Source organism: Harpia harpyja, chromosome 5 (genome assembly GCF_026419915.1).
Source record: "Harpia harpyja isolate bHarHar1 chromosome 5, bHarHar1 primary haplotype, whole genome shotgun sequence".
Lineage (NCBI taxonomy): Eukaryota > Metazoa > Chordata > Aves > Accipitriformes > Accipitridae > Harpia > Harpia harpyja.
This window is the reverse complement of record NC_068944.1, coordinates 10,842,951-10,863,577: the sequence shown is the minus strand read 5'-3', so window position 1 is coordinate 10,863,577 and position 20,627 is coordinate 10,842,951. Positions and strand designations below refer to the sequence as shown.

Genomic DNA, 20,627 nt, shown 5'->3' with positions numbered 1-20,627 from the left:
GTTTCACGCATCCGGATCAGATTGTTGTTGAACGGGCCTTTAAAAACGCGGGTGGCGGAGGGAACGCGGGCACCGTGGCCGCCTTCCGAGGACAAATCCTCCGCCGGCGTTCCCGCGGAAGGAGCCGCGTTTCTCCCCTCAGCTCTCCCGCCTCACGGCGGCACCGGGGCCGGGCCGCTCCCAGCCCCGCCTGTGGCGACGGCGACTGCGACTGCGCCTGCGCCGCCACCGCCTCCCCCCAACGGCGGCGGGCGGGGCAGCCCCACCCCGCTCACGTGAGCGGCGGCGCCGCCTGACGCGCTGAGGGGAAGGTGCGGGAGGGGGGGGCGTGGGCAGGCTGTGGTGGCATGGCGGCCGCCGCCGGAGCGGGCCGAGGGGCCGGGGCCGACTTGGCGGACGCCTGCCCCGGCGCGGACAGCGGGAACGTCTCCCAGAGCCACAGCAGCGCTTCCGGCCTCGGGGAACCGGAGGACGAGGACGCTTTGGAGGCGTCGCTCAGCGCCACCGCCGCCGCCTATTCCGCCTACCTGCTCGCCGACCGCAGCCTCTTCAGCGAGCAGGTGAGGGGGGCTGTGGCCCCTCGGCGGAGCGGGCGGTCTCCGTCCCGTCCCGTCCCGTTCCGTCCCTGCGGCCGGGCCTGCCGAGCTCCCCGGGGAGCGGGAGAGAACGGCGGGCCCTTCCCGGCTCTCCGGCGGACGGAGCGAGGAGTCGCCCGCCGTGCCGGCTTCGGGCCGGTTACACGGCGTGGGGGGTGAGCTTCGTGCCGGAGGAGGTGTTGCCGGTGCGTCGAGTCGCTTGCGCTTAACGTGGCCGGGAGATGGGAAAGCTGCGGGATTTCTGCGAGGCTGGTGTTAGTCTGGTGGATGTCTGCTCGGAGGTTTTGTTTGGGAGAGTCCGCGGGTTTCTTGTGTTTTCACGTACCCTTAAAGGATTTCTGTTTTGCAGATAGAAAGCCTGGACAAGAGTCTAGAAGATTTGCTGACCAGAGTGGATGAATTTGTGGGAATGCTGGACATGGTGTGTATAACCTGCACGTAGTTGTGTTTTTGAAGTCAGAATACAGTCTAATGTGTGCTTGTGTTTTTAAATGAAACGGAGATAGGAAGCAGCCTTTGGTCTAGGCAGGTTCCAGTATGAAAACACATTTGATAATTAGATAACTCGTCGTCAAAAACTACCGAACTTTCACGTTGGAGCAAAATATGCCTCCTATATAGCTATTTAACTGCATATTTACATAATTGTATTTATATATTTGTCTGCGTACATAGTGGAATCCCATTTTGACTGGTGCAATGACAGCTGTTCAAAAGAAGAGTGTGATATTCTGCCGCTTCTTTAAAATACGTAAAGACATCCTCTGTTGTTTCTGTAATCAAAGTATCTAATCAGATTTGCCAAACCTCCAAAGCTAGATTTGTCTTTAGGGGACCCTTTCTTACCCTTTCATCAGAAAGGCAGCTTTGTTTTCACTTTCACATGGGAGGAGATGGGGGAACTGAATGGAAAGTTTCTATAAGCTGGCTCTGGTATACAGTCTGTCTTTTAAAGCATATCACATGTGGTTCTCCTGCACTACTCTAAGGGGAACTTTACTATATGTATATGTATGTGTATATATATATATATATATTTTATACCAATAAAACAAGATTTTGTGGCCTGACTTTTTCAGCAAAGTTGAGGAAACGTAGAGGTAGTAAAATTGAAGTAAAAATTTTAGTTTACTATGTTTAATTCTTTAGTATGTCTTGGGAAATGTACCATCTCTTAGTTCTGATAAGGCTGCAGCAGCCTATTTTTAATATAACTGTAAAGGTAAATATTTGCCTATGCAAAATAAATTTTCTTCAAAGGCACTTACTAAACCATACAAAGAAGCTAGCTTATTAGTTTTAATCTAGTATTTTTATTCTAATATTAATCTGATATTTTTAAACTGTGACTTTTAATCTGTTAACTGGAGCAAGTTCTAGTTTCCAGAGTGAAATCTACTAAACATTTTCTTTTATTCATTGATTTTTTTATTATTTTTTTGAATCATCTTAGATTCGAAGTGATTCTTCTCAAGTTGTCAATGAAAGCATACCTCAGATTTACACAAAAGCTACAGAAATGAGACAGATATACAGGAAGATTGACAAACTAGAGGTATGTATTTGATATCTTCTAGATGTATTCCATTTTTTAGCAGGGGGAAAGAATCAATGATATGCTATAATCGTGTGTGTGTGCATGCATGCACGTGGAGTGGGCTCAGATCTGTTTTGCTCTCCATGTCCAATCTGGGTTCAATTATTTCAGGGTTAATAAAGAGAGCACAATTTATTAAGAATTTCTGGAGACTGTGGGCATTGTAAAGCAAAATGCCTTTTTAAAAAAAAATGCTTTTTTTTGTTTGTTTGTTTGTTGCTTGAAGCAAGGCAGACATGTTTTTTCAGAAAGCAGTAGTACCACTTCTTTTTTGGGTTTGGTTTGGGTTTTTTTGTTTTTTTTTTAATAATGTCTTTCAAAGTTATTGTCTTGGGAGCTATTCAGAGACTAGTAGAATGAGAGACCTATTGATCCCTGGTAAAGCTTCAAATCTGTGATTCAGATCCTTGGTCCCACTTTTAGTAGAAAGGCAGATAGAAGTCTAGATTCTAAGAAGTCTAAATTAGTTATTTGAAAGGCAAGTAGGAAAAGGAGGACTGATTGTTTTATTGGATTTAAGCTGTTCTTGCAGCTGCTTAAGTATTTCAAGTAATTTTTAGGAATAAAATGGACTTGTAGGTGGAAGGGAAATAGAGCATGGAGTTTTTGACTCCTCATTTAAGCAATGGAACTTTCCCCACTGTTGTGCAATACGTAATCCTGGTTTAATTTGTAAGTGAAAAAGTTGCATTTCTTTTGGTTTTTTCACACTAGGCTTTTGTGAAGATGATTGGAAATAGCGTAGCTGGACTAGAAGAACGGGTCATAAAGGCAGAAACAGACCTTGGAGCTTTTCCGAGCACATTCAAGAAAATCTTGCACACAATCAGCATGCCATCCTTCCTTAATGTAAGTAAACTTTTATTACCGTATGACCAGCTTAGTTGCTCTGCTTACCGGAGTAGATGATTAAAATAATAGTTTGTTACACATATATCTGAATTCCACTGTAAAGCTTTTATATACTTTATTAGGATTTTTGCAAAGTTCTTAGACTTAATACAAAAAACCCCAAACTTAAAAATCACAAATTCTTACAAGGATTTACGTAACTTTCCAAAACAAGGCTGAATACACAAAGAAGGGAATGTGAAGGGCATAAACAAGCATATAATGCACACGCCTTTATACTAAAGTACCCCTGATCTCTGATTGTACAGGCTCCTACTACTTGCTTCACGTACTGACAACACTGTTAAAGGATCATACTGCATTGATAATATCACTGCAGAAATGTTACCAAAAAAGGAAATGAAAGCTATGCAGCACAATATTTTTAAAATAAAGTTCTATTTATACTCAACCCACACAGTTCAGTAATCATGTAAGTACCTTGTTACACTTTCTAAGGATGGGGTTTTCTCTGTCTTTCCTTGTTACTACATGTGGACTGTTTCTCTACAGAAGACTTGAAGTGCTCTCTCTGGTATGTTTCAAAGAGATGCCTTAACCTAACCTTAAACTGGCACTATGCCCTAGTTTTAAAATAACCTTTCTGGTTTAAAAAAAAAAAAAAAAAAAAAGAAAAAAAAGTCTTCTGAACACCTGATGCTTCTTGGCATCACCTGCCAGTACACCATTTATAAATACTCCTCCTTGCATCTTGTCAGCTCCCAGATTCTTTTCTTTGTCTTTTCCTATATTCATCCTGTACTAACTCAGGTTTCTGTGTCGTAATACTGGTGAGAATGCTGAAATAAACTAAGTTTGCAGGGGAAGAGAGGAAGATGGTTGTGGGGTTTTGAGGAACTTGTGTTCCTACATATTGCAAGCCTGTGTGGCAGCAGAGAAAAATAGATATAAAAAGAATATGTAATGGCTTGTTAAGACGTAGTTCAGGAAAGCTGTTCTTCACTGCTATTTTCTGTGCAGTCTTTAAGTTAATTAACTTCTCATTCCTTCATTTTCTTTGGTGTTTAGAGTGATGTCATTTTTTCTTTTAAAAAAATAACACACAGCTGCTATTTATGGGCCAATTACAAAAAGAAACAACTGCAGCAGTTGCCTTGCATAATATTCAACAGTATTTTCCATTTTGTTGCTAAAACCAGTTGTTAACCATGGAATTATAATCTTCAATTAGAAAGTTTGAAAGTTCTAAGCAAGTGCTATTTTAGTGTTGCATAGGAACACTTTGTCAGCTTAGCAGTTTTTCCACAATTAATAAGGTGGAAAGCGTCTTCGAAAGTGTCAGCAAGCTGAACCTGTCATGCCCAGTGGTTTCTTGGTTTGAGTATGGATAGCATTAAAATCAACACTTAGAAATTCCTGGCATTAATTGATTAACTAAAAGGCAGGTCACTGTTCCGCAGTGGTACTGAGTATTGCATGGTAAAGTATCTATTTTCACTAGTAAACACAAGCATGTCTCAATGAAAATGCCTATAGAGATTTCTCCTCATGCCTAACACTTAACTAGCTCACTCAATATACAAACGCTTTGGAAAAGAAAGCTGTACTGGTGTCATGATTTTCACTGTAGCTGTAGTTCACATTTTCCTGCTACAATTTTAACCTATTCAAGTCCCCTGACTCTCTTCCCATTTAAATGTAGCTGTTTCTTTACACAAAGGATATATTTTGTATTTCTCAAGCTGTGTATTTGTAATCTCACTTTCAGATTTTGCCCCAAGTTCTTCCCTTGTGAATACCAGGCAGTGTAAAGTACAGTACTGTAAGACCTCTAATATCACTAAGGATGTAGACTCTCTCAAAAGGTAAAAATGTCTGCTAAGCAGCTGCAAAAATAACTAATCATAAATGTGTACTTAGGCAACTGTGGGTACTGTGCCTGCCTAGGAAATTTCCTCACCGGATTGAAATTATCCTCTTCTTGCGCATATGCAAATATAGCGCCTCTTAAATTGGTGTCATGAGTTGCAGAATGCTTGTGACCTTAGTTTCCCTTGCTTGCAAGGTGTTTTCTCATGGGGCAGTACAGGATAGGAAATAAATTTTAAAAACAGAACTTTGATTTCAAAGATTGTTTTTACATTTGGCAAAATTTCTGATACAGAGAACATTGATAATATCCGCTATTTATACATCCGATCTTTGTTTATATTTTTTTATTTCCTTACAACTTGAATGACAAAACAAACTTACTTCAGAGAAATTAATGGTCCTGTAAAGTTAAAGGCAAATGTAATTTAAAAGACATAAATCAGCAATTTTGTATATAATGGCGGAATATGTACTTATTTCATATGGAGAGCAACAAGTATACAGCTCAACTGAATATTGGAAAAATTCCACTTAGCTCTTTTGTAGGTATGCTTAATTATATCCTCGTTTTAGTGCTGTAAAAGCATTCCAAACTCCAAGTATATTAATGATATTTGGTATGCTTTGAACTTTATTATCAGTGAAGACTCTAATTTCCTCATCCCAGACAGGCAAAAAAGTGCCTGAAGAACTCTGCAGACAAACTGAGTAAGAGCTCTGCAAAATGGTTCATCAAAATCTTTTCATGAGTCCAAAAGTATTTTTAATGAATGAAGTCTTGATTTCAAGCCTTCTATTTAAGACCATATGTTGAAAACATACACTGGATCTGTGTTGCAGTGCAGTGTTATTTACATGCAGGAAGGCTGACACGATAGTCGGTAGTGGTCCTTGCTGTTGTCTCTTTAAATGGGCCGTTTGGTATAACAAAACAATGTGCAGTTAATATTTAAAAGCAACATGTGCACTTTTCCTGAAAAACAGTGTAACAGCTCTTTTCCAGTCCACTGCCATATTATTTCTGATGGTACGTCATACTACATGTATTCTAATATGTACTTGATGAAGAAGCTCAGCAGGAGCAGCAACCTTCTTGGAAGAAACATTTGCTAGGTGTGTTTCCATATGAAGACTTTTTTAACTAAGTGAATGAGCACACAGGCTAGGGTTAACTCCAAGGAAGCGGCTGAGGAGAACTCAAAGGCCGGAGCAGGAAAGGTAAAGGTATATGGCTTTGGAAGGATGAAGGTTACAATGATTATACCATCAGCTGGAAAAGATTGCGCATTTGGCTTCTGCAAAGCTGGCGTATCGTACACCCTCCGGGACTGAGTCTGTTCAGGTGAAAGAATGGCAAAAGTCAAAGGCTGCTTTTCTTCACTAACATTAAGAATATGCCAGACCCATCTGACCTATGATTAAAAATTCACCTGACTAAGGAGATATGCCTTTAAAACTTTTCTTGTTTTGCATTTTAGGTCTGTAGGCTTTGTTTTAAAACTTGTTTTTCTAAGAAGGCAAAAAATAAACTTATCTAATTTGCAGAAACCGTCGTCTTCACGACAACAACAGACCCTCTATGAACCTCCAGTCCTCTTCAAGACTGAAGACTATTTTCCGTGTCTTAACGAAGCACCTTATTGATGATTTTTGCTTTGGGATTGATATGAATCAGCCAGAGTAGAGACTGCCAAGTGAACAAAAGAAATGCTAACCTCAAAAGAGCTGCATTTCTGAGCATTGTTGATGGCATATTGCCATTCTGATTCTCATTGTCTTCCTTCAGGCAGTATTTTCAGGTAATCTTTGTTTGTGTACGTTATTTCAAAAGTCTTCCTAAAACACAGTATAAATTTTCAGATTATATTTGGGGAAGAACTTAAGAATCCTTCTGTATTAAATTTTTTTTTTTAAATAGGGACATAATAGGAAAAATACTTTTATATATAAATCTTTTAACACATAAATATCTGTGCTGTTGCAAGTGTAAATACCTATACCACAAGGATGTCTTTTTGGTTTGTTTTGGGGTTTTTTTTTTTCCTTCCTTCTAATGTACTGACTGAGGTGAAAAGAAAAACTATGCATAAAATCATCTACTTCAAGTTTTGGAACCTGGTCCCTGCAGTTTGGACAGAGCAATGCGCCATGTTGGGATGTACAACTTGCAAGGGGAGGACTTGAAAGATCGGCGAGGAGTCAAAGACATGGCTTGATGCACGTGGTCTAGTCCCAGTTCACAAAGCCAACATCCTGCCCCCACTGATGATCATCAGGTCGCAGTGACCTGAGCTGCTAATTATTGCAGCATTGTATTGTTTGATGTGTAATCAGGTGGGCTTGATGTATATATAACCTGCTGTCAAAAAGGAAAAGTATCCAAGTAGAGGCAGGGATGTCCCTGGACTGAGTCTCTATCAGGTGCCTGACCACACTGTCCGCTTTTCCCTTGCAACCCTCCATGTGGTTACTGGGGCTTCCTGTGCTGATTGCAGTGTGAGTATATTATCAATAAACTAATAGCTATCTAACCCCTGTTGTGGTCTTGCATTTCTCCTGACAGCATTGAACTGCACCACTGTTTCTGAGAACCTTTTTGCATACAGCCTCGTATAATACCTAGTGGGTGTTAATCATAAATTGTTGTATTCCTCTGAACAACAATTTTACCACTGCTGTTTTACTGCCAATATAGCTCACTACAAATATCTGAAATTCAAATTTCAGAGGAATAAGGTATGCATTAGGGAAATGACGTCTGCTGATTTTGTGTTGCAAGCACAGAAAAAGGTACGCAGTTGTAGAGCAAGGATTAGATATATATTAATAGATAAAGCTTTGAAAACCACATGCCTTTGTCTCCCAACAGCAGCAGGGACCAGGTTCTAAACAGTATCTGAAGCAACAGTTAGTAAAAATTAAAGATTGTGAAGTCAAAATTGGTAGGCTCCAAAAGCAGTTCTATGATATGAAGCAAAGATTTTAGTTATCCTAGCAGAGATAATGCTAAAAGTTTTTATATTCTTACAGTTAGGTACATTTTAGGCAAGTGTCTAGTTGAAACTAACGCTGTGGCTTACTAAAACATACCTGTTTACTGTAAGAAGTGTGTGTGTGTGTGTATATATAGATATATATACACAACAAAAGCTTCATTCACAAGATATGCAGGATGGACTGAATGTTAGAGGTCCACATTTTTTGTAGCTCCTGGGCAAAAATCAATGTGATCTGTCTTACCTAAGTATTTGGTTATGTGATAAACCATGCCTGAAGTAGGCACATAAAGATTGATATTTGTATTTAATTATTTTTGGACCTACACATCTTGTTCCACTCTTGAGCAATGATACTGCAGGTGCTATAAAGCCTAAAGAAATTGTAGAAGGGTGCACTTTACTATGTGAAAAGAAACAGATTTGCTGATTTATCTGACCAAATAATAAGTTGTTTAAAGTTTTAAAGATGCACTGGATTACATTGACATTATCAAAACCCATAGTAGTTCATTACTTCTGCTGAAAACAACCTTCAAGGTTAAGTAGTTTTACCTGCAATACTAAGCAATCAGTAGCAAGCTTAATTTGGATTCTGTCCTGCACAGGAACTGTTTCCAAATACTAAGATCTTGAGCTGTAGAGTGATCCTGAGTGAAACACCTTCCAGAATGAGAAAGATAGCTTGCATCTACATCTATGAAGAGAACTTTACATTTGAAAATGGTAAATATTTTAAGGTTCCCATACAAAAAAAAAAAGTGATGACACTTTCAAACTTCTTCAGTTTTTGTAGAAAAAAATTCTAGTCTTGGGCCAGCTACCAAGAAAACCCCATATGCCCAGACAGAAGCCCTACCTTGAAAAGACAAAATCCCTGTCAGATTTAGCTATGGTCAAAAAGGGCCATAATGGGGGTTGGTAATCTCTCTAGCCACTGCAGCTAAATCCATCAGGAATGAGGAGTCTTCAGCTGTTGGGATTCACAACCTTGTAGGGGCTAGGTTACTGTGGCAGGCTGTGCTGCAACAGCAGAGTAGAGACTTTGTCCATTCCACTGCTTTTGTTGATTCTGCTTTAAACCAATGGGTGGTAGTACAGCCTAAAGGTGGTAGTACAGACTCCAGCTCCAGCTGATCTTAGAGATTTAGGGAATTTTCTTTACCTTCTTGCTTGAGGTTATCTACTCACAAACTTAATGCTGGTAATTTTTATGATTTTGTAAAACAGTATAAGTAGTATTCAAATTATGTGTGATGATTAATGTCTTAAAAGTGCTAAGTAACAGGCAAAGAAGAAAAAAGGGAAACCAAAGGTACTGCTCATGGGCAGTGCTAAATAGTGCTGGTGAGACAGAATGCAGTCGCCTGTAGATACGTAGTTTGAAAAAGAAAAATTGAAATATTACCTTTAGATTTATATCAGACAAAAGGATAAGATAGGAAAACCAAAGTATCCTGTCTAAAATCCACATGAAAGACTCAAAACCTCATTTAATTTTTGTCAACTTTAATATTGGCTGTATATTATTTGATGTACTATTAGTTTAAGTAATAGAAAAAAGACTTTAAAATTACATAAATAGTCATAAATATGATGTTTTCAGTCAAATGTGCTATCTATACACGATCTTGAATAGTCTTAAAAAAAAAAAGATGTATTGAAAATACAGGTATGTAAATGAGCTGACAGAGCTAAGAAAGTGAACTGAATGTTAGCAAGGATTCCATTAGAAGGTTCCGAGTGAAAAGACAAAGGGACAGAATTGATGGGGAAAAAAACTCCAAACACTTGCTGAGCATCCAAAGACAATTTTCCAATTTGATTTATCATCTCCCACTGTTCAGAAACTGTAGTTTTCTTGAGAATAGCTTGATGCCTACATTATTTAAAAATAAATTGCCATCTGTTTCTTACAGGTGACACTGTCAGGATTTTCTTCATGAGCAAGTGGTCTAGAAAACAACCTTTAAAAAAAGAAAAAGCAATAGCTGAAATTCCCGCAATCCTAGGACTTTAAAACTGAGAGCTGGCACTAAGTATGATAGGAGCATCTGAAATGTTTCTCTGAACTTCAATCAATCTAAAAGGTTTGCAGAGAACTGCAAACTGCCAGAAAAGCTGGTTCAGGTTGGTTCATACAAAAAAAAGAAAAAAAGGAACGGTAAGAGTCTCATGCAGGAATGGAAGAGGTGGAAAATAGCATAGCCAGCAGATAAGCCAGGGCAAATGCTAGGGTGTAAACTTGTGGTGACAGAGCTTTCAGCAGCATGAACAGATAAGCGCAAGATCCCTGAACTGGGAGGTATGAAAGAAGATCCACAACAGACCTGACATACACGTGCAATTTTATTATTTCTTCACAGTTTAGGAGCTTTTTAATTTTTTTGCCTCAGGGTGCACTACTCCCAAGAACACAGTTTTAGCAGGGGCTTTAACTACTAGAAGAACTGTGAAAGGACAGTCTGGACCAGGTCACCGTTACTGCCTCTTTCATGAAAGCGGTAGGACTTGCAGGTAGAGTTAGCCAGATCATTAGTCTGCTCTGGCTAAAAATCAGTCCAGCCCCATCATCGCTGTCCTGGCACAGGGGTGAGGGGTGACACCCTGCTACTCCCAGCCATCCCCCTGAGAAGGCAAGCAAAGCCGTCTGCTGGTGGGACTCACTTTCCCTGGCAGTATCACTGGGGAGGTGTGCAGCCCAGGAGATGCCTGCTATGGAATTAGCATCTGTTTTCCTCATTCTTCTTTGATTAGCCCTTCCCTCTACAGGGGTGGCTTTGCAATTTGATTGGAAGCATAGAGAGAAAGAAGAACAAAAAAACTAGGTGTTGGGAGTAGCCTTCTCGTCGTCACTGCAGAGGTGTCTGTGTGCTGTGTGTCCTGCTCAGATGCCTACTTCCAGCAACGTTTTAGCAACTCCAATACCGACTGCTAGTGATAAGCAGTGCCCTCATTCTTGGCGTTAGTGGTTGCTGGGATTTTTTTTGAAAGTGTGCCTGTTGCATCTAAAATCCAGTGTATTGGAAGACTGTTAAGGGAAAAAGTATTTATTGAGGGGAAAAATACTAAACAATATAATTGAACAAAAATCGTGTTTTCTTTCTGGATTTATTAGCTTGACTTTTCCTGGATTTAATTGTGTTTCTGTAGTCGAAGGAAAACACAAAGCAGTAATGCCAGAGAAATCTTGCCTAAGGAAAATCAACTATGATGTTGTTAGCTAACAAGGTAGATGAGCAGTGCCATTGCAAACTCATTGCATGTACCAGTGAGAAAAGTCAAGACTCTGCCAAGTGAGTTGGATGAAATTATAAGGACACAGAATCAACAATAGAAAGAGATGAGCAAAAGCAGGGCTAGATGATACTCCAGTGCCCATCTCAGTTAGCGTTCTGGCACTCATTAGTTTGCACTATGGAACTGTCTCTGGGTGTGAAATGGATTATTTTTGGATCGAATAGCCAGAGATATGCTACAGCTGCTGTTGGGTATTCATTCCATGCTGCTGGCCTTGAGCTCGTCTTAGGTCAAGATGAAACTCAGTGAAACGTTTAGCTTGAACATCAGGTTTCTCCATACAAATCTGCCTCCGCTGTGCTGAACTACTTGCTAGGACAGGCATAGCCCTGGGGTGGTAAACGGCACTCTTTAGGAGTACAAAGTCTGAACCAAAGCTGTGTGATTGTCCTGGTTTCAGCTGGGATAGAGTTAACTGTCTCCCTAGTAGCTGGTACAGTGCTATGTTTTGAGTTCAGTATGCGAAGAATGTTGATAACACTGATGTTTTCAGTTGTTGCTCAGTAGTGTTTAGACTAAAGTCAAGGATTTTTCAGCTTCTCATGCCCAGCCAGCGAGAAAGCTGGAGGGGCACAAGAAGTTGGCACAGGACACAGCCAGGGCACCTGACCCAAAGTGGCCAACGGGGTATTCCATACCATGTGATGTCCCATCCAGTATAGGAACGGGGAAGTGGGGGGGGGGAATCGCGGCTTGGGGACTGGCTGGGTGTCGGTCGGCGGGTGGTGAGCAATTGCACTGCGCATCACTTGCATATTCCAATCCTTTCATTATTACTGTTGTCATTTTATTACTGTTATCATTATCATTATTAGTTTCTTCTTTTCTGTTCTATCAAACTGTTCTTATCTCAACCCACGGGTTTTGCTTCTTTTCCCGATTTTCTCCCCCATCCCACTGGGTGGGGGGGAAATGAGTGAGCGGCTGCGTGGTGCTTAGTTGCTGGCTGGGGTTAAACCACGACAGTGATGAATGCAGATGTGATGGTGCTGGAGTTTATATTTGAGGACTTGAATGGGTCACTAATACAGAAATTAAATTCATGCAGGGGAATTGTGAAGAGAAGAGCCTGATGTAAAGGTCAGGTCGGAAAGCTGCTGGAGAGGAGATGATGGAGGAGTGACATGGAGGAACAGATATAGACCTTCTAACTGAATTGAGACATAATAAGGAAACGTACAGGAGATGGAAGCAGGGGCAGGTGACCCAGCGGGACGATAGAGCTGCTGTTTGGTCTTGCAGGGACAGGGTTAGGAAAGCCAAGGCCAACCTGGACTTGAATCTGGTGAGGGACGTGAAGGGCAACAGGAAAGGCTTCTACAAGTACATAAACAGCACAAGGAAGACCAGGGAAAACGTGGCCCACTGCTGAATGCAGTGGGGGCCTGGTGATGCAGGACACAGAAAAGGCTGAGGTAGGTGATGCCTTCTGTGCCTCAGTCTTTTCTGGGAAGTCTTTACTGGGCAGTCTTTACTGGGCTTGCCAGTACAAGAAACATACAGACGTACTGGAGTGAGTCCAGTGGAGGGTCACAAAGACAATTAAGGGACTAGAACATCTCCTATGAGGAGAGGCTGAGAGACCTGGGACTGTTCCGAGAAGGCTCGGGGGGGGATCTCATCAGCATGTATAAATACCTGAAGGGAGGGAGTGAAGGAGAGGGAGACAGACACTTCTCAGTAGTGCCTGCTGGTAGGATGAGAGGCAATGTGCACAAAAATAAAAACTCCTTGCCAAAGCACCTTCTCTGTTGCATCCCACATCCTTTTTTTTTAACCTTGTTCCCACAAGCTTCTTTTAATGTACTCTGATTCTTGTATTGGAGGACACAGTCAACAGTCGTGAGCCACCTGTGTTGCTCATCATCCTGTAGTAACGTCTGTAATTTCCTTTTCCATGATCTCTTCCTGTGGCTGAAGAATCATAGAATCATAGAATGGTTTGGCTTGGAAGGGACCTTAAAGATCATCTAGTTCCAATGCCCCTGCCAGGGGCAGGGATACTTTCCTCTAGATTGGGTTGCTCCAAGCCCTGTTCTCTGTATGAAGCTTCCATGCCCTTGTTGCCTTTCTATGATCTTTTTCCACCTCTGCTGTATCCTTTTTAAGATCAGGAAACCAGGACTACCCATGTAATTCAAGGCACAAGCAAATCAGAGGTTTAAACAGTACCACAATCTGCCGCTGCCTTTGTTTCTTCTCTAGTTACTCCCAATATTGGATGTGCTTTCTTGTCTTCTTCTGAACTTTTAAACTGGTGTTTTCAGGACCTATCATAATCGTGTGATCTCATTCATGAGTAACTGCTCAAATTTACTTTCTGACTCATACAGTGGTTCATATACAAGGATATTTTAATGTAATGGCTAAAAATGTGGCTGTTAAGCAGGAGGTGCTTCCAGTTAGTAGGATGAGGTTTTGCTAAAACAAAGGTTACTGCGTATGTGGATCTGATATAAAAAGTAGTAGATTGTGGGGATACGCACAAGGCAGCAAAATCACAGATGCTGTGCAGTCAGCGTGTTTATGTATGGATATACCACTACAGGAGGTCAGCAGCTGGCCTAGTCGTCTGACTCCTTTGTATATTTGTGCTCACCTGAGCTGTCATTGGACTTTTCTTACCATAGCCACAGAGCAGTGGTCCTGGAAAAATGGCATTTAACCTCAGCCTGAGGTACTGTGCTGAAGCAGAGCGCCCATAAAGTGTCCTAACACCATCCGCCATGTACTGTTCAGCCCACTGCAGCCTTGGAGGAGAGAGGTAACACTTGGTAGCACTGACAGAAACTCTCTTCCTTTTCATAGAATCATAGAATCATAGAATCATTTCGGTTGGAAAAGACCTTCAAGATCATCAAGTCCAACCATTAACCATGCCCCCTAAACCATGCCCTGGAGTACCCTGTCCACTCGCTTTTTGAATACCTCCAGGGATGGTGACTCAACCACTTCCCTGGGCAGCCCATTCCAATGTTTGACAACCCTCTCAGTAAAAAACTTTTTCCTAATATCTAACCTAAATCTCCCTTGCCTCAACTTGAGGCCATTTCCTCTTGTCCTATCTCCAGACACCTGACAGAAGAGACCAACACCCTCCTCACTACAACCCCCTTTCAGGTAGTTGTAGAGAGCGATAAGGTCTCCCCTCAGCCTCCTCTTTTCTAGACTGAACAACCCCAGATCCCTCAGCCGCTCCTCATAAGACTTGTGCTCCAGGCCCCTCACCAACTTGGTTGCCCTTCTCTGGACACGCTCAAGCAGCTCAATGTCTTTCCTGTAGTGAGGGGCCCAAAACTGAACACAGGACTTGAGGTGCGGCCTCACCAGTGCCGAGTACAGGGGAACAACCACCTCCCTGCTCCTGCTGGCCATGCTGTTTCTGATACAGGCCAGGATGCGATTGGCCTTCTTGGCCACCTGGGCACACTGCTGGCTCATATTCAGCCGGCTGTCAACCAGCACCCCCAGGTCTTTCTCTGCCGGGCAGCTTTCCAGCCACTCTTCCCCAAGCCTGTAGCGCTGCATGGGGTTGCGGTGACCGAAGTGCAGCACCCGGCACTTGGCCGTGTTGAACTTCATACAGTTGACCTCAGCCCATCGATCCAGCCTGTCCAGATCTCTTTGTAGAGCCTCCCTACCCTCAAGCAGATCGACCCTGCCTCCCAACTTGGTGTCGTCTGCCCTCAAATTTGAATGCCCTCAAATCCTTTTTTGTGCCAGAAGTCCTTCCAGAGTACCCTCTCTTCCCCCTCTTTACCTTAGCTCCTCTGTACCCCGAGGCTGAGCTTGCCCCTGCCTCTTACAGAGCCATAGGGGCTCCATGTCCTTCTCCCCGGCAGAGTGCCGGGGAAGCACTCTGAGCATCTGCAGAGGTGGGAAGTGACACTTCTTATGGAGGCTCCTGCTTGGAGCTAGTTGAGAGCAACCATGCTGAGGGTTTTCCTCTGGTTCTTTTCTGAAGCTACAACCCCAGTAGTATGGCCCACGTTGAGGAACACCCTGAGGCTGAAGTGGGCATTTCACTGCCCGGCTCTGGTGAGATTTGTGTATTTGTGCTCTCAGACGTTTAGATGGCCGAGCACTGAGCCTGAAGAATGTCAGCTGGGGAGGGTGCTGGGCCTCTGGAGAGAAAGGCAGTGCTTGTGCCACACTCTCCTTTGGACAACAGTATTCTTGCATTTTGTCCCCCAAACCTTTGCTTTGAATCCAGCCCTTAAGACTGTTGGTGATTAATCACGCTCTGCTTTTATCTTTCAATGTGTAGGAAGAAGTTAAAGTCAATGACTACTCTGCAGTGAGAGTCTCCTGTTTTCAGTGTGAGGGCTTTGTGGATGTGGCCAGCCGATAGCAGCACAGTGCTGAGAAAGGAGGAATAGCCTTGCTTTTGTACTCTTGTTCTTTTCAGCTCAGTTCTTTTCATTTTCTTCAGCATCTGAGAGTTATGGTCAAACTAGAAAGCAGAGATGAATATCTCCTCTTGCAAGAAAAACTAACATCTGCAACTGTGTTGAAGTTGAATTTTTGTGACCTGCTATGCAGCCTGGATTACTTTACAGGCGAAATGGCAGTATCAGATTGGGTCCCACAAGCAAAGCCTGGCAAAACTGGAACAGGAGGAACATTCTCAAATATTCTACCATCATTTTTGCCCCGTTTTCCTTTTACCTCAATATGCAGCTTTTTAGTGGATTGATAGTCTGGTGCATAATCTTATGGTTCTTGTCACCATATATGATGTTATTCATGTGTGATGTATTTATATTCATATGAATACTGTTGGTCCTTAGGGTCACTTGTTAAAAGTCTCTGGGGAGAACAGATTTGTTACATTTAGTATTGCTCACAAAGTTTTTGTATGCGTGGTTTGACTTGTGGAGAAACTTGTTGTGTTTAAAAGAAGGCTGGGAAGCATACAGAACTCCTTGGCAGGGCTTATGTATGACAGTGTTATCATATGTCTGTCCCAGTCTGTGTGGGCGCCTAATTGTACCTGATTCATACCACCTGATGGAATGAATTAACGATTCAAAACATTAATGATGACAGGCATTTGCATGAACTGGACCCATCAGAGCGTGCACACGTGAAAGTGTTCATCTCAGGCCTTCTTAAATGCGTCTGAACCTGGCTGCAAGCAGTTGGGGATCTGCACAGGCAGCAGCTGGCCAGATGTTACTTCATCCCTTGCACTGCTGCTGGAACAGAAATCTGCAGGCTGAAATCCGTGATGCTACTGGGGCCTTCGCAACAGACACACAGCTGGTGCAGAGTCCCGCTGAGGTGGGTTCTCTTGCCAGATGGAGATGGGTGCTCAGCTGCGTGGAGGCAGACCTCTGGGAAGACAACGGGTGACCTGGGGTCTGCCTGGGGTTTCTAGCTCTATCAGAAAGACGTCCTGAGTTTCTACAGATTTAGCCATATATGGCTGGCTGGTGGAAGGTACTGGAGGAATAGAGGAGGCTGTCCGCACGTGGCCGTGAAGACTAAGCTGTGTGAGACAACAGGCAGCAGCACAATCCCAGCTAGGCCTGGAAATTCACACTGCCGGTTCCATCACACTGGCCTTGCCGGGTCCACGTGCCCTGAGGCAATCTGTGGGGCACCGCAGGAGTGCCTGTGGCTACCCAGGGCTGATCACAATGTGAACAGCAGGTCGCACAGGGCAGGTTGGGGACAGCAAAGAGAAATCGCTGGTGGGAAGAGGTGCAGGAAGCTTCCAGAAGAGACAGGAAAACAAAGCAGGGGAAGGATGTGGGTTTACATGTGGTGGCACCAGAGGAGGTTATGAGACTGCGAGCATTAGGGTCAGTCACATCGAGGGAAAGAGGAGCGGTTGATGCAGATGGGTGAAATGGATTTCCTTTGTTGGGAGAAAAGGGAAGAGAAGGTAGAAGATGTTTTGTCATCTGAATGCCACATACTCGTTTGACACCAAAATTTTAGCCACAGATTTTCAGGATGCAGATGAAAGCTCTGCTGCAGATGAATTATCTCGACCTCCCTGATTGTAATGATTCAAGCACTTCCTTTCAAATTGCATTTTTCCTTCTTATGTGCTCTATAACCTATTTCCAGAAAGAATATTTATTACACCAGTCTTTACTAGTTAAGTGTTATTTTTTCCAGCCAGCTGTTTTTGTTCTGTTTCCCTTTGAGCAGAAAGATGGAACAATTAAAAATGAGTCAATCCACATTGTACTTTTTTTGCATCTTTTCCAGAAATGTTTAGTAGGTGTTGCTATAGGAGGCAGAATGCTGGACTCAGATCTGATTGTGTCAGGGCATTTCTGTTTCTGTAAGATAGTTTCCAATGCCCACTGTTGGATAATACCAGTGTCATCTCTGTGTAAAGGAATCATGCAGTAATTAAACAAGCGTGCATTTGGAGGTGCTCTGATACATCATAAAGCAAATGGGAAATCCCGTTTGTTTCCACTCAGGTTCCGGTATGTTTGATACTACCTGAAACTGGTAAAAGGATATTAGTGATTTACAGTATGCAAATTTCCCTAGCAGTGGCTTTTATTTAATTGCTTTCATTATTTTCAAAGACTCGATTACATTCTTAATTACTAGCGTACATACTTCCTCCAAATTTCCATCTGATAAGATCAGCAATATTTGTTAGGGTGGAAACTTCAGCAGGTAATGTTAACATGCTAAAAAAGCCCATCTCCCCCCTTCCTCTTTGTTTTTGTGTATCTCAGCTTACATTGCTTTCCAGTCTCTGATGAGTCATTGCATTTACTTTGCACTGATACTTTACACATTTCATGCCTGAGCAGTGAGTTTGATTTCCTTGTTTTCTGATCAGAAAAAGCACCATATTTTTCCTGTAGGTTAACACTAGATTTTTGCCAGATCAGAGAAACCCTCTTTTCCAAGTTATGATTGCACAGGATGTTGTGAAAATGGCATGCAGGTGTCTCTGGTCACTTCTGAAGATCTTGATGCTGTTTTCTTAGTAGCAGTCCAGGTCCTGAGGGGATGTTGCTTTATAATGCAGCTGAATTTTATAAAGATCTAAAACATAAACAGTATAAAATATAACCATCAACTATAAGGATATAAATGAACATTTCAAATACCAGAGACTCCCAACTACGCAAATTTAAATTCCCTTCAACTCCTTGTCACAGCCGTAGGGTGGCACGGGGTATTGCTGAGCACTGATGCATGTCCTCGGAGTAGTACAACCCAGTATTTCAAGTTTAGCAGAGCATTTTTGGAGGCTAGGGTTCACAGACCGGTCCATGGTTTGTTCACTCCTGTAAGCAAATAAAACAGCGGCTTTCGCCTCCAGATAAAGGGCTCTGATAGTACCAGCTCCAGCTCTCCACCCTGCTCCTCAGCCAACTACTGCCACCCACGGCAGAGGGAGTGGGAAGAGATTTCCTCCTGCATCTTCTCTGACCTCTTCTTGCTGCTCTGCTGCCTGCCTTGGTACCGGCGAAGGGAAGCGTCAGGCAGCTGTGAAGATGAGTGGGATCTCACGCCCTGCAGTTTCCTTCTCTGGGTGGTGATCGGTTGCCCCCATACCTCTTCTTAGTGATCCCATCAGCTATTAGATAGTGACACCCCCTCGGCCTCTGTTTCAGCCTTGCCAGTGAAACAGCCTCAGGAGGAGCAGCGTATTGGTGAAGGGATGTTGGCTTTCCCCACCTGCTGCTGCTACTTGTTTAAAAAGGAAAAAAAAAAACCCCTACATCTTTTTATTTCTGAGTTTTCTTTTCTCGTCTTGGAGCTCAGCCTCCAGAGGTAGATAAAGGATAATTAAAACCCGCTGAGCCAGCAGACTTGGCACAAAAGCAAGTAGAATCTCAAAATTTTGAAAAGCGTTGTAAAAAAATGGGAAGCAGTAACCTCAGATGATTTTTTGTGATGATGAAAGGATGAAAGTTGGAAACACGTAACTGAATGAACATTTGGAGAGATGCAGCACTTCTGAAGTTAAATCAAAGTATTGTGTTTGCCGTAGTTGAAGTAGTTAATATTTGCCAGATTAGCTTGAGGTGTTTTGATCTAGTGTGAAGACAACAGTGGCACAGTGTGCTTGCACAGATAAAATGAGGCATACGCACATCCAACTTTTTTTACAGAAATACACCATCAGCACAGTTCCTCTGTAACCTGCAAAATCTTATGCTGCATTTTACTAATACCTTCTACAGATTATGTTGTAACAGTGCAGAAAGTGATTTATTTTAGACATAAAACATAGTTATACTTCGAACTGCCTTATCACTTGCCTGTTTCAACTTTATGTACAGTAACTAGGTAAAAATTTAACAAGTATTAAGCTGTATGAATTAACCTCATGGGCTATGCCCACTGTGGCAGCAGAATTATTTGTCAGCAGAATTTATTTTCACAGCCTACTCTTATCAGAAGACAGCCGCGATTACTAAGCTAAATTGGTATGTAAAACCATATGGTGTTTTGGAGCTGCTTGGTTACTGTGGAGGATAAATAGCTCCTGACCCTAAACAGGATCTTTTTAAGAAAAAAAAGCGGTGTCCCTATGCCTTATAAGGCATGGGCAGGCTTACTCCAGTGCTGAAGAAGGGGCGGTAACGGGTTCATGCTGCTGAGTTTTCTCCGGCAGCAGTCGCAGGCGACTGAAGAAGTTGAGCTGAAATTGCAAACGCTTCGTTCCCTGGCACTTAGCGGCAGAAATCAGTGAAGAGAGAAGGCAGCGGGTGAAATTAAAAAAAACCAAACCACTTGATCATGGGAAAATCAGGTGAGCAAATGCTTTCGTGCAGTTGGCTGTGTATTCTTACAATGTCCGTGCCTGGTTTTGTGCTCGCAAAGCATTGCTAAAGAGTTAGTGGCTTCCCACGGAGAAAGCTGCTTTCATTTGTGCATGGTACAGCCTGGGAGGAGCTTTCTCTGACACAGGGTTAGATTAAAAATACAAGAAAAATGCCCCCCTCCCAACCTGCACAATGCAGAGGTAGTTGTATTTTATATACAGCTTACATTTTGTAAGTTATAGTAGCTTTGCTTTGCTGTATAAAATTATCTTGTGCCTAGCTGTCTGACAAAACTTACCTGCGGCAGGATGCTTTGAGGGGGGGAAACTTTTATTCACCCTTCCTGTCAGGAGGATTTAGATTTAAGATTTGGTTACTGTTTAACTGAGAATAGCCTTGCTCGGCTCCGAAGTCTCTCCCCAGCGGTGCACGTACTCGTGAAGCCTCTCCCTGCTGCTGGCTGCGTTGTTGGTCCTTTCCCCACCACCGCCGGCTGTCTGCGTGCCCTGCTCTGACAGTCTCGGCTGGGGGAGACTCCTCGGGAGCTGCCAAGGAGCCAGAGACCTTAAGAAGAGAGAGCTCGTGCTCGGGGCTTTCTCCGTCTTTGTCCCGTTAAGAGTCATGAGCGAAAATCTGTGCCGATCTTCTGAAACGG

At 42.8% G+C, this 20,627-nt stretch overlaps 2 protein-coding genes across 7 annotated transcripts in view; both read left to right on the top strand.

Moving 5' to 3' along the window:
- Positions 1-325: 325 nt before the first annotated feature.
- On the top strand, positions 326-19,936 carry BLOC1S4 (biogenesis of lysosomal organelles complex 1 subunit 4). 5 transcript variants are annotated; one of them, XR_008235174.1, is made up of 8 exons: positions 326-560; positions 946-1,017; positions 2,050-2,151; positions 2,908-3,042; positions 6,463-6,716; positions 8,522-8,639; positions 9,833-10,043; positions 15,481-19,936. XR_008235174.1 is itself a non-coding variant. In XM_052786938.1 (5 exons), exons 1-5 carry the CDS (start codon positions 348-350, stop codon positions 6,559-6,561), a joined length of 621 nt encoding a protein of 206 aa, XP_052642898.1. In that variant the 5' UTR covers positions 326-347; the 3' UTR covers positions 6,562-7,448. The 5 variants fall into 5 exon arrangements, 1 of the variants encoding a protein (XP_052642898.1); XR_008235176.1 differs by lacking the exons at positions 8,522-8,639; positions 9,833-10,043 and adding an exon at positions 13,844-13,977; XR_008235175.1 differs by lacking the exon at positions 8,522-8,639.
- Positions 6,634-20,627, top strand: part of GLIPR2 (GLI pathogenesis related 2) — a 41,688-nt gene continuing 27,694 nt past the window's right edge. The window contains exons 1-2 of one of the 2 annotated variants that reach the window (XM_052786939.1): positions 6,634-6,716; positions 8,522-8,639. In XM_052786939.1, the coding sequence (XP_052642899.1) occupies positions 8,585-8,639 (55 nt within the window). In that variant the 5' untranslated portion in view covers positions 6,634-6,716; positions 8,522-8,584. Of the gene's footprint in view, positions 6,717-8,521; positions 8,640-19,823; positions 19,960-20,627 lie in introns of those variants that run through there. The other variant, XM_052786940.1, reaches the window with a different exon arrangement.